The sequence below is a fragment of the Humulus lupulus genome, chromosome 8 (assembly GCF_963169125.1).
Source record: "Humulus lupulus chromosome 8, drHumLupu1.1, whole genome shotgun sequence".
Taxonomy (NCBI): Eukaryota; Viridiplantae; Streptophyta; class Magnoliopsida; order Rosales; family Cannabaceae; genus Humulus; species Humulus lupulus.
Window position 1 is genome coordinate 82697846 of NC_084800.1, and position 13553 is coordinate 82711398.

General features: G+C 30.6%; 1 protein-coding gene across 1 annotated transcript; it reads left to right on the forward strand.

The window, feature by feature from the left end:
* The first annotated feature begins 8792 nt into the window (after positions 1-8792).
* LOC133797963 (ETHYLENE INSENSITIVE 3-like 1 protein) lies at positions 8793-12395 on the forward strand. The gene is made up of 2 exons (XM_062236109.1): positions 8793-8961; positions 9795-12395. Exon 2 carries the CDS (start codon positions 10023-10025, stop codon positions 11880-11882), a length of 1860 nt encoding a protein of 619 aa, XP_062092093.1. The 5' UTR covers positions 8793-8961; positions 9795-10022; the 3' UTR covers positions 11883-12395.
* Positions 12396-13553: the final 1158 nt, after the last annotated feature.

The following is a 13553-nucleotide window of genomic DNA, read 5'->3' on the forward strand; positions in this document are numbered from 1 at the left end:
GTGGAGTTTGAGAGTCCCTCCTAAAATTAAACTTTTCCTATGGAAGCTAAGCAACAAGTGGCTTCCCACTAACAGTGTTCTGTTTTGCAGGAAACTAAGGAAGGATCAGGGGTGCTGCAGGTGTGGGGATTTTAACCAGAGAGAGGACTGGTACCACGCAATTTGGCAATGCCCAAGAAATAAACAAGTTTGGAAGGTGGCGAGTTCAACAAGATTACTAAAAGAAGGAATCTTGAGGACCCGATATCCTTCCTGTCCAGAATTTCCCTTCAGCTTCCCAAAGACAAATTTGGCTTCTTTACTACCTTGGCTTGGCAGTGCTGGAGCAGCCGCAACGACGATGCTTTCAGGAAATGGAACTCGGAGGCTACAGCTGTGGTGGAATGGGCGGCCAACTATCTAGAGGAGTTTGCTCAAATCCATGATGCCGCTCCAGCCAAAACCAATTCTGCTCATCAAAGGTGGATTGCTCCTATTGAGGGAGAGTGCATGATCAATGTGGATGCGGCAGTGAACAAGATCCAAGGCTGCTGCAGCAATGGCGTGGTAATCAGGGACAGATTGGGAGAGGTAATAGCTTCAAGCTGTACTTTTATAAACTGTGCTTATGACCCTCTTGTTGCCGAATTGCTGGCCATTCAAACAGGGTATTAACCTCACTAAGAGGTTCAACATTAAAGGGGGGCTGATAGTTTCGGACTGTAGCCTTGCGGTTGGAATGCTCAATAGACCACCGGAAGAGAGTGGTGATTTGGATTTACTGGTGTCTGATATCAGGAGGGAGGCAGAAAACCAGAGTATTCTCTCCGTTCGGTTTGGTCCCAGATCGTCGAATGGTGTGGCACACATGATAGCCAAATTTGCATTGCTATCTCAAGAGACTTGCTTCTGGGAAGGCAGTGTTCCCCCGATGGCATCACTAGCTCTCGTTGAAGACAAAGGCCTCATGGGTTGCTGAGTCTCGTTTTGTTTCTTTTCTTTGTAACTCATCTAAAAAAAAAAAAAAGATATCAAACTAAAAAAACTTAAAAACGCTGAAGGTTTTATCAAAATGCTAATGAAACAAACACGTTTAATTTGAATTCCCCATTATTTGTCCTTATCTATTGCACTACTACAAAAAGATGATTTAACTTCAGTTTTAAGATGAATAGACTTCAGTGCTCGCACAAATATAGATTGAAGTCTATCTTTGCAAAGTTAAAAGTCTTAAAAAAAGACCGAAATTAAAAAGAGCTTTAACTTCGGTTTTTATCAAATAATCGAAGTTAAAAGTTTTGGATACATCCTGATGTTAGATAGTGATGATTTTTAACTTCGATTATTTGGTAAAAATCGAAGTTAAAAGTTTAGAATAGACTTCGGTTTTTTTTCAAATAACTGAAGTCTATTTTTTTCTAAAAAAAATAATATTTAGACGAATTTTTAAACCAAACAACATAAAATTTAATCTAATTTTCTATCCAAATACCACCAAAACAACAATTTCTTAAACATTTTAAACAAAGATAAATTATTACAATATTATTGAGTTATAATAACTAATAATAAACATTCAAAAATAAATAAAAAGTGAGAAAATTACAAATAAATTTGTATTATATTCGAATTAATAAAAAATTTAGAAAAAAAATAACATAGATAAACTTTTAGAGATTCATACCTCCTTCAATATCCAAACACACATTTGAATCAAGATTAGTAATTCTTAAAACCTATACATTATCAAAACATAATATATTAAATTAAAAAATAAAAACAAATAAAAACAAATCTTACATACATAGATTTAATGATCCATACATATTTTCAAGCTCAAGAACATGTTTGAATGCTCAAAATCAAAAAGAAATTGCTAATTCTAACCACACACTTCTGTTTTTTAGCAAGAATAATGGTAAAAATTGGTACAAAACAAGAAAAATAGGGGAAATGGGCTATGGAGGTTTTCCTTAGGGTTTCGTTTCAGACTAATAAATGAGAAAAGTTGTAGGGGGTCAAATATATATGACTCTTAACCTCAGTTTTTTTGGTAATAACCAAAGTTAAAATTGTCCGTATTTTTTATTACAAAAATGTCTTTTTTTATTTGAGCACTAATCCTAAAATCGAAGTTTAAAATCCCATTAAAGACTTTAACTTCGGTTTTCATATATTTTCCAATAATTCTATTTGTAAAACTGAAGTTAAAGCCTATATTTTTATTAGTGTTGGTTTCTTTGGGTGAATTGGATTTAAGCTCATTTAATACACTATAGTAAATTGCATCATCATTCAATTTAAAAAAAGCAAAAAAGTTGAAGTAACCATTATTTTTATATAGTTCAATAATTAATGTGATATTATACAGTGGGAAATTTGAGGAGGGAATGATTCGAGATGAAAAAACCTACGCTTTTTACCTTAAATAACCAAATCACTTGGTTATAGATGCAAGATCTCCTTGCTTTAATGTTGAACTCCTTTCACAATATTTCAGATATGAACACCTTCAGATCTATGGCGTCAAGACTCAACTGAAATCCCTTCAGCAATCACAGCTTGACTTCAGAGCTTGCACAGAAACCTTGAATCGCCATCAAAGGAGTTTCTTGCTGTAACTTGCAAAAATCAACAGAACAAAGAGAAGAGTAATACAAAGCACGATCTCCAACAGTCCGATCTACGAAAGTTAGTTGTAACTAATTAACCAGGCCAGTATACATACTTAGCTATAATTAGGTATAAACCAGAAACAACCAACAACTGTTAATCACTAACAACTTTGCTGTACACACAGGCTGACGTGGACACTTACTAAAAACGAACAAACTCCAGACACAACATAAGATCATTTTAGACACGACTGGACCTAATTTGTTATACTAAAAATATTGGTCCTTACACGAGAGATTAATTATTGAAAATGTTTTGAAGGATATATAGTGTTCATATAAATGTAGCATAGTACACTGTAGCTTTTGTGAAAAGGAAAGAAATATGTATAATACAACATCTGATGAAGTGGTTTTTTTTTACTTCTTAAAAATTTAAAGAATAATATATTTTTAAAAAATTATTGGCAGTGGTCTAAGTGTAAAACCCTCCCAGTACCAAGAAGTGTATAAATATAAATATATATTTATATAATTAGAACCTTGTTGCTTAAAAAAGAGTAGATTTTAAACCCACACTAAACTAGGATACCAATAAGTTATGCTTTGCAAATATATATTTTTTTAAATATATGTTTATATCGTCAAGGATGAATAAGTGACAACTATTGTGACATAAAAGGATGAAGATGAGGCCATATATACACATTTTCAAACATTGAAATAGTATATCACGTATATAGTAATTTGTCATACCCAAACATTATAAATAAAAATCCAACGTTACATAGAAAGAGAAAAAGTTATTTAGTAATGTAAATAAACTTCACCAATACATGGAAATGTTTTTTTTTAAAGGGTGAAGTTAATAAAACAAAATACATAATGTATATTGTGGCTAACCTAATGAGGACATAGTATAAAAATTTAACCTTATAAAATAAAAGGACAGCGAATATTTTTTTCCATCATTTATCAATAGCATATCTATAGTAATTTTATAAAAATTATTATGCATTTTTTTTCTATTTAAATCAAGCTATTAATTGCGCTCGTTATTTCTTGAAAATGATAAAAAAATTCTAGCTTATCGTTTTTGTTACTTAGTTTCAAATTTATGGTAGATTTTTTAATTTATTTCTAGTTGCTAAATTTCGTTTTATATTTCATTGAGGAACATGTTTATTTCCATCTATAATATACATTAATAACCTTTACATATTTCTAAAAGACAACCCCCTTATATGGATACAAACTTACACATAATATATTGACACACTAATGAAATGTTTATTTACGGTAAAGATGATTGGTGCAATTATAGAGTGAAGTGAATTATTTTTTACATGAATCACGTTTGAAAACCAGTATTTGTATATAAACTTTAGGGACACAACTTTTGCAGCTTTTGGTTTTTTTTTGTTTTTAATTCTGTTCTATTTAATTGGTTAATAATGGTGCTTGTTGTACTCTTTCTTTGTTGACAATAATGTTGGTTATGTTATTTTTGTATTTGATCTATATATAATTTCACTCACAAATTTATTTGGGTGTTTAGCCTTGTGGTGAGTTCAATGACCCTACCAAAGTATCTTATCTAAAAAAACGAGCTCATCGATTTCTATTTGGGCATGGGAGAGATTAGGTTTTTAACATGGGGTTGTATTACTCTACTTCAATGGCTTGATTACTCTATTTGGATTATCATTTTGAGATCTTAATTAATTAATCTATTTTTTCCGATTTGAAACGAACTTGTCCGTGTTGACCATTAATAAAAACGAACACAAAATACTAAATATTGTGTGCATAAATGGATTAAATTTTATGCAATAAAGTATTAGAGGTTTTCCCTGGTACTCTATGTTAAGGGGAGTATTAATATACTTATGGTGTTTTTTGCATTTGAATAGTTATAATTTCAATCTTTTATATGATTATGTACATTGTAGTTATAATAAGTCATTATTTTTTTTTTAATTTTAAATAATTTACGGTACTGAAAATAGAATTTAATTATTCAGTTGTACGCGTATTTTTTTTATATGTGCATATATAGAAAATGGTTTAATAATAATTTTAATATTATAAATTATTTAAAAAAATTAAAAAAATTACTGAAATGACTTCTATTATTAAGATGCATATGAGTATACCAATACTCCCTGAAAAATAAGAATACTGAAAAATTGCCCTAAAGTATTTGTTTAGCTACATTAGCACAAGATAAAAACATGACACGTGTATATGTATAACCCTAATTAGAACTGGAAAAAGTCATGACTCATGAGAGCACCATAACTACCCCGTGAGCACGATAAAGTTCATTTCCTCACTTTTTGTCCAAATTCTTAAATTTAGTTCAATCTCCCAAGTCCCAACTAAATGAACAAAAAAACAAGAATTTGCCAAAAATTAAATCCAGAAAACTCACAGAATACCCACATCCACATTGGTGTTACTTTCACTTTCACTTTCACTTTCACTTCAGTCTGGTTGGAACAGGATTTTGTGATAAATTAAAATGAAAAAAATATATCTTGGGAGTAGGAAAAGTCAGAAAAGGGTATTTTGGTAAATGGAGTATATTCAATTCCCAATTTTCTATTGTTTTTGTTTTATAATAATTAGGGTTGTTTAAATAATGTAATTTAATTTACCTTCTTCCTGGAAGATAGAGGTACTTCACATTCATTCAGATTCAGGTGCTCTTTTTGCTTAATTGCAATCTCGCACGTTGCACACCGTCCTTGTCGGTATCCATTTTAAAATAATATATATTTAGAGTATTATGGAGCAACTCACAAAAAGAGGTGCACCTCATTTTGATTCAACCCCTTTTTTTTTGTCTTATTATTTATTTAGACATTGTGTTTTAACAAATTATATTTTAGATTATATATTTTGTAAAATAGTTCAAATAAAATCTCAAATCTGATTTTGGTTAAAATTTTCTTCAATTGAAATTACAAATAATTCACAAAACTAACAATTCAAAACAAAAATAATATCATTCTGCTTAAAAATTGTATTATTATATTCAATTTTTTCTTCATCAAAATTGAGTTTAGGGGTCTATTTGAACTATTTTACAAAATATTGGATCCAAAAATGAATTTTTTAAAACATAAGATCCAAACAGGTAATCAGAAAAAATGCAAAGTATAATTTTTTTTTATAATTGTATTTATTATAGTTATTTATTACATCTTGCAAATTTTCAAAATTTTTTGAATAATTTAAAGTACCGAAAACAATGTTCAAATATATTGTTTTCTATGCGCATAAAAAAAATAGTCACGAGTGCAACAACTTGTTTAAACATTGTTTTCGCTACCGTAAATTATTCGGAATTTTATGAAAATTTGCAAGATACTCTAAATAACTACAATATACACTCTTAAAAAAAAATCGCGCCGAAAATTGTTCACAAGGTACAAAAAAAAAAAGTGTACCGATACACCTCTTTTTGTGAGTTACACCATAAAAATACTCTATATATTTATAAATATTTGCCCTAGTAAATTTTTATATGTGAATACTCATACTCTAACTATGGTATATAATATAGTACTATCATTTAATTTTTTTAATATTATATATTTTTTAATTTAGCTGTATTCTTGCTTGCCATAAAGGGAAATTATAAATTATTAATGAATTTATATATATATAAAAAAAATACAAAGCAAATACAAGGAAAATTGGATGATCTTTTTTCATATTCACAAAATTATGATACCATTACTACCATATAATCTTTTTAACTTTTTGGAATATTAGTAAATCGTCGGTTGATACCTAAAAAAACGAATCTTAAAGTTGAAATATTAATTTTAAAAAATAATTGGAATCATTTTCTTAATTTCGAAAAGACTTTTGTTCAAAACACGCAGAGAATCTGTTTTGAAAATGAAAAACTGGAAGAAACTTTATCATATAAGAATTTGGAATGAAATTATTAATTTGTAGCCAACATATATTATTTTCTATAATTATTTCTTTTAAGTAATGTAATTAAGAAAATTAATATAATTTTATGTAATTAAAATTTGGATACAGTTGGCAGTTGGTCTCTTGTTAGAGTCACGGATAAAATATTTAAAATTATTAGTTTTGCCTAAACCAGCGCATAAAATGTTGGTCACATCACTTGATAAATAAAGTTTACTTGAAAAAAAGTCTTTATAAAATTTGGTATATTGCTTTGTAAATGAATATATATTTTTTTGTGGCTCTAATTTATGGTAATTAATATTTTTTCTACATTTTACTTTTCTTTTAGGGAATGCAGTCTTTTTAATAGTGATCACTAAAATTACTAGTCTTTTTAGAATAGTGTATCTATTTTAATGATAAATTCACATATAAATGTATGTGTAATTTGTAAATTAATTCACCCAAAGATGTAATAATAATATAAAAAAATAGTGTTAATGCATCTAATTACTATGAAATATATCGCTTATAATAATGTGCCTCATATATATCTCTTCTACATACTAAGTGTGTAGATAACGAATTTTTTTGATTTTAACAGTTTGTTTTGTTAATTTTAACAGAATATTTTAAATATTTAATGAAATATACATTTAAAACTAACTTAAAAATAAATATTTATTAATTACATTAATAAAAACTCAAATATTATAAAATATTATTATTATAATAATATTTAATATAAGACTACACTACATATATAATAATTATATTAATATAAGTCCAAATTCAAATGTTATAAAATATCATTATTATAATAATATTTAATACAATACTAGATATTTAATAACTATATTAATATAAATTTAAATGTTATAAAATATTATAATAATATATAATCCTATTTATTTTACTAATTATATTAATGTGCATTCAAATATTATAATAATATTTAATACTTATATTAATATAAATTTAAATATTATAAAATATCATTATAATAATATATAAAAACATAAACAATGTTTTGGTTTAATTTTTCATTTAATATGTTTATGTCATTATTTTATATATAACTATTTATTTCTTTAAAATTTATATGACAATGATACAAATTTAATAAATATAATTGATAAGTTATATATATAAAACTAAACAACGTGCAATATAAGTATTGTTTGTATCTATATATACTAGACACAAGCAACGTGCAATATACGTTTATTTAGTTTTATTTATAAAATTTATTAAATATGTATTATTGTCATATAAATTTCAAATAAATAAATAATATTACATATAAAAGAATGACATAAATATATTAAATGAAAAATTAAACTAGAACATTGTTTATGATTTTTTAATATATAAAATATGATAATTTTTTTAAACATAAATGATAATTTTTTAATAAAAATTAAGATTATGTATTATATATTATTATAATGATATTTTATAATATTTTAATTTATATTAATATAAGTATTAAATATTTAGTCGTGTATTATATATTATTATAATAATATTTTATAATATTTGAATTCATATTAATATAATTAGTACAAAATAGGATTATATATTATTATAATATTTAAATTTATATTAATAGAGTTATTAAATATCTAGATTTGTAATAAATTTATATTAATATAATTAATAAATATCTACTTTAAATAATTTTAAATATATATTATGTTAAATATTTAGATTACTTAAAATTTCTGTTATTTACAAATTTTTAATATACAAGAACAAGAGTCATCAATAATTACTTCTCATTCAATATATCAACAAATTATGTATCAAATTTATACACACAAATACAATAACACCGTATTTTTTTAACCTATTTCATTTTGTGATGAGATCTATATGTATATATATAAGATGAAGTTTGACATAATAGTTACGTTAACCACACGAACAAAGTGATGTGAGGGATATTGTTAAACTTGCTATATTGAGAAAGTAAAGAGAAAGAAGTGTCAAATTTCAATGTGCATAATATGGGAACGTGTTGAAAATTTGGAGGGTTAAAACTTAAAAAGAGCAGTACTATTTCGTTATAGAAGACACGAGAGAATCCCAATACATCACCATAAAGTCCTCCCATATCCAAAAGGTAAGAAACACTCTATTTAACCACGGTTAGAATCTAACCTGACCACGGTTCTTTCCAAATGCGCAAAAAAATAAATAATAAAATAATAATAAAAAAAGCTGTAGAACACAAAAATAAATATATAATTGAAAAATAAGAAGGCGAGAGAGGAAAAGTTGCTGGGACTGCCTCCCTTCTTCTCTTCTTCTTCTGAGTTTCTCTCTCTCTCTTCTCTTTTATCTCTTTTTTTTTTTCTGGTTAAAATCATCAACTAAGGTTATTTTTTCAGAGCTTTCATGGCTTCATGCTTCAAATGATCATCATCTGGTATCATTTCTATGATCTTATTGTTTTCATATGTGTTTAACTGAATCATTTGTACCATCTCTTATTCTGCGTAAAGTCTTTGGTATCGAAGTAGTGTTATGAAGTTGAGAGGATATATATACATATATTCAAGTATTTCGTTTCAATTTCGTGACTTGTTAGTTTTATATATTCATGGTGGATCTCTGGTAATTCTGTTGTGCTTTTTCATGGAGGAATTTTGATCTTCCAATAGTGATTTGTGTTTCTAATTGGTTCCTTTGCTCTGTTCTGCTGAATCTATTGGTTTTGTTGTCGACGTGGCTGCAGTTTATGGTATCATATCATATTATTTTTTTTTGTTCCGATGTTAAAAAATGACTACATACTTTAATACTTTTACGCGGAAGAATTGCTGGATCGGATTATGTTGAATTATTGCCTGTAAAAAAATATCTAAATTTTTGCTTAGAAATGAGAATTTTTTGTTGACAAGAGATTTGTGTATACTAAAAGTTTTACACTTTAAGCACTTGGCTACTTCAATGGTGAGTTTTTTTAACGATTGAAGATTTGTCTGTCTGTCTGTTTGTTTGTTTGTTTTTTTTTTTTTTTTTTTTTTCTGGAGCTATACATGTAAATAAGCTTTTTTTTTTGGTGACTGATAAACCCTTTTATTCGTTATCTCTTTTGTCTTTTCCTAGTGTATGGGTTGTTTATTTTTCTATTATTGTGTAAACCTAGCTAGTTGATAGGTTTTATGTTTGTGTGTACTGTTGTTTCTTAGATTTAAGTCATTAATAATCCGTTCAATGAATCTGATGTGTTGTTTATGCGTTATTCTATATATTCAGATTACAGGAGATCAGATCCGAGCAGAGTTTCAGGGCCGAGGATTCTGAGCAAGGAAACTGTAAAACTAAGGGATATCATTAGGCAAAAAAATAAAATAAAATAAAGGAGAATACATATATATAATTATATATATATATATATATAGAAAGAGGGGGGACTGAGTAAATTTGAGATTTGTTGAATAAGTGGTTTGCATAAGGTTGGTGTTTCCTTGTTGAGGGCGAGGAATGGGAATTTTCGAAGAGATGGGATTCTGTGGTAATTTTGACTTCATTTCATGCCCTCCCCGGGAGGGAGAGGAGGCTCTAGAGCACGAGCCAGAGGCGACTGTGGAAGAGGATTATAGCGATGAAGAGATGGATGTGGACGAGCTGGAGAGGAGGATGTGGAGGGACAGGATGTTACTGAGGCGGCTGAAAGAGCAGAGCAAGGGAAAGCAAGGAGTCGACAATGCAAAGCAGCGTCAATCCCAGGAGCAAGCTCGGAGGAAGAAGATGTCAAGAGCTCAAGATGGGATCTTGAAGTACATGCTGAAAATGATGGAAGTTTGTAAAGCTCAAGGTTTTGTGTACGGTATTATTCCTGAGAAGGGAAAGCCTGTGACCGGTGCTTCAGACAATCTCCGAGCTTGGTGGAAAGAAAAGGTTAGATTTGATCGGAATGGTCCGGCTGCAATCGCCAAGTACCAGGCAGAACACTCCATCCCTGGTCAGAACGAGGACTGCAGCACTATGGCATCGACTCCTCATACCTTGCAGGAGCTTCAAGACACTACTCTTGGCTCGCTCTTGTCTGCTTTGATGCAGCATTGCGATCCACCCCAGAGGCGTTTCCCATTGGAAAAGGGTGTTGCCCCGCCATGGTGGCCTACTGGTAGTGAGGAGTGGTGGCCTCAATTGGGTATGCCCAAGGATCAGGGGCCTCCTCCGTATAAGAAACCTCATGATTTGAAAAAGGCTTGGAAGGTGAGTGTCCTCACTGCTGTGATCAAGCACATGTCTCCTGATATTGCAAAGATTCGCAAGCTTGTTCGTCAGTCTAAATGCTTGCAGGACAAAATGACTGCCAAGGAGAGTGCAACTTGGTTGGCCATTATAAACCAAGAAGAAGCTTTGGCCCGAAAACTGTATCCTGATAGATGTCCACCTATGTCAGCTAGTGGGAATGGGTCTCTTGTAATCAGTGAGACCAGTGATTATGATGTTGATGGAGTGGATGATGAACCTAATTTTGAAGTAGAGGAATGCAAGCCCCGCGATGTTGGTCGCTTCAACATGGGGACCATTGTTCCTTCTAGAGATAGGATGCTTATGCCTCAAGTGGCTCCACGAATTAAGGGAGAAATCATTGAAACCAGCCCTGATTTTGTTCAAAAGAGGAAGCAACTGGGTGATGAGCCACAAATGATGATGGATCAGAAAATATACACCTGCGAGTACTCTCAGTGCCCATATCATGATTACCGCCTTGGCTTTCTCGACAGGACTTCGAGAAATAATCACCAGATGAATTGTGCATACCGTCCCAATCCTTCCCAAGCTTCCCAACAAACTTTCGCAATGCCAAGCTTTCAGATTAGCAACGACAAACCGGCTGTCTTCTCCCTACCATTTTCCCAACCAAAACCAGCAGCGGCTTCTCAACAAATGAACCAGTCATCTCATTTCACTGGCCTTGATATCCCGGAAGATGGGCAGAAGATGATCTCTGACCTCATGTCACTCTATGACTCGAATGCGCAGCAGAGGAACAAAGCTTTGAATCCAGGGAACCATCCAGTTCCCACCAACATGGAGAACCATAATCAGCCACAGCAAAAATACCAATTTCAGATGGACGATAGCTTCTTTGGTCAGGGTGTCATGGGAGGCAACATGTCTGAGCAAGCCAATATCTCATCCCAACAAGCGGTGTATTCTTCAGCAGAGGTTCAGTTCGATCAGTGCAAGGCGTTCGATTCTCCATTCGACAACAACCCGAATGATAATATTGCAGACTTAAGATTTGCTTCACCCTTCAACATGGCACCAGTCGAATTTTCTGTGGACTCACTGCCAAAGCAGGATGTCTCCCTCTGGTACCTCTGAAACCAGAACACTATCACAAAGACTTTTACTGCTTCAGTAATTTGGGTAACTGCAGTGTAATGTCTCGAGTGGAGGGTCATCTTTTCGCTATTCTGCTTCTGCATTAGTGGGATCTTCGAGGGTTTACTCGTCTGGTTAGATGTTTAAAAACCCTTTGGAGAAACCATGTTTCTCAACTTTATTTTCTAGAGTATAGGCTGTCTAGTGTTTTTTTGTTATGCTGTATTGAAGTAGGGGATAATAAGGGACTGGAAAGAATCCAAACCCAGTATTTGCTGCTGTTGAAAAGTTGGGGTTTTTTTCTTTTTTATTGTTTCTTTAGTTTACGTTGGGGCTGTTACATATTATTATTATTATTATCTACACATACTTTTTATGTATGTAATGATTTCGTCTTTGAGCCATATTTAGACTGGTAGAGTCCATGTTACTTACTTGAGCTGAAATGCTTAGTTCTTGTAAATATTACCAATCATCATAATCAAGTGCTCTGTTATTCTCTGTGTTAGGAAAGTTTTGGAAAGGAAATTGCTAAAGGGAATATTGTCATGGTGGTGAATTTCTTCAACTATAGATTTCCATGGGATCCTGATCAATATCCAATTTTATTAATCATGATATCGACACTTCAGTATTGATTCTGCATGAGTGAAAAAGTGAATTATGAATAATAATACGTCCAAGGAATGAAAATGATAGGATATGCCTCTATTCTAGGATCTTAATGTGTTAATAAAGTTTTACCCTATACTTTATTCGATTACATTATTCTATTGGGTACAGAATATCCACATGTTAAAAATATGTCTTTTTCTTTACAAACTTATATATATACTATATATACTAAATGAACATGAAAATCAAATATTTCTATATATTTATTTACTATTCAATATTGTATCATTATTTGATCTTAAATCCTATTTGGTACCTTACCGTTACGTTGATAAGATCCGTAGAGTAGCTAGGTCCCTGACTTTACAGTGATATATTTGCGTATGATCTTTAATGTTGATATGGAGTTGGTCCTCTAGCCAATGGCAGTACTTGGATGAGATATATAATACTATTAGGTTAAGTTTAAGAATAATGTGTCATGACAGTCATGTCTGACAAACAGACTGTGACTAGATGTATGGTTATGAATGTCAATAGGTTTCTTGAACCAAACCAAGAGCCAAAACACAAAAGGGAATATCCAAGGCAGGCATTTTCTTGTAAGGAATCTAAAGTTGGGTCAAAATTAGGCCAACTTTGAAACTAAGAAGTACTCTCTCTTTCTCTCTGATCAAATATGTATATATAACAATGTTGTTTCTGAAACAAGCAATGGTTGTACTTGAGTTGTTTTGCTTCTAAGAGGTAATAAAGTGTTATGGTTAAAGAGTTGACAGTCTAGAAATGATGATGAAGCATGAGTTAGCTTCTAAAAGTTCCTAATTAATAATAATATATTTCGTTAAGCTTCTTACGCCGAGAGTCGTGCTGTGATTATTATCATTTGTTGTGATTGGTTACCTAATAATGTTTCCTTTTAATATATTATGGTCTTTTTCTTAAATCATTTCTTTATCGGCAATACAATGGCAATTTGAACATTTTGGTGACCCACATTAGTAACATGCATACTTTATTATAAGTATAATAAACAACTTTACGTACATTGTTAAT

Coding starts and splice junctions, on each gene's coding strand:
- LOC133797963 (XM_062236109.1), top strand. CDS start 10,023: ATGGGAATTTTCGAAGAGATGGGATTCTGTGGTAATTTTGACTTCATT.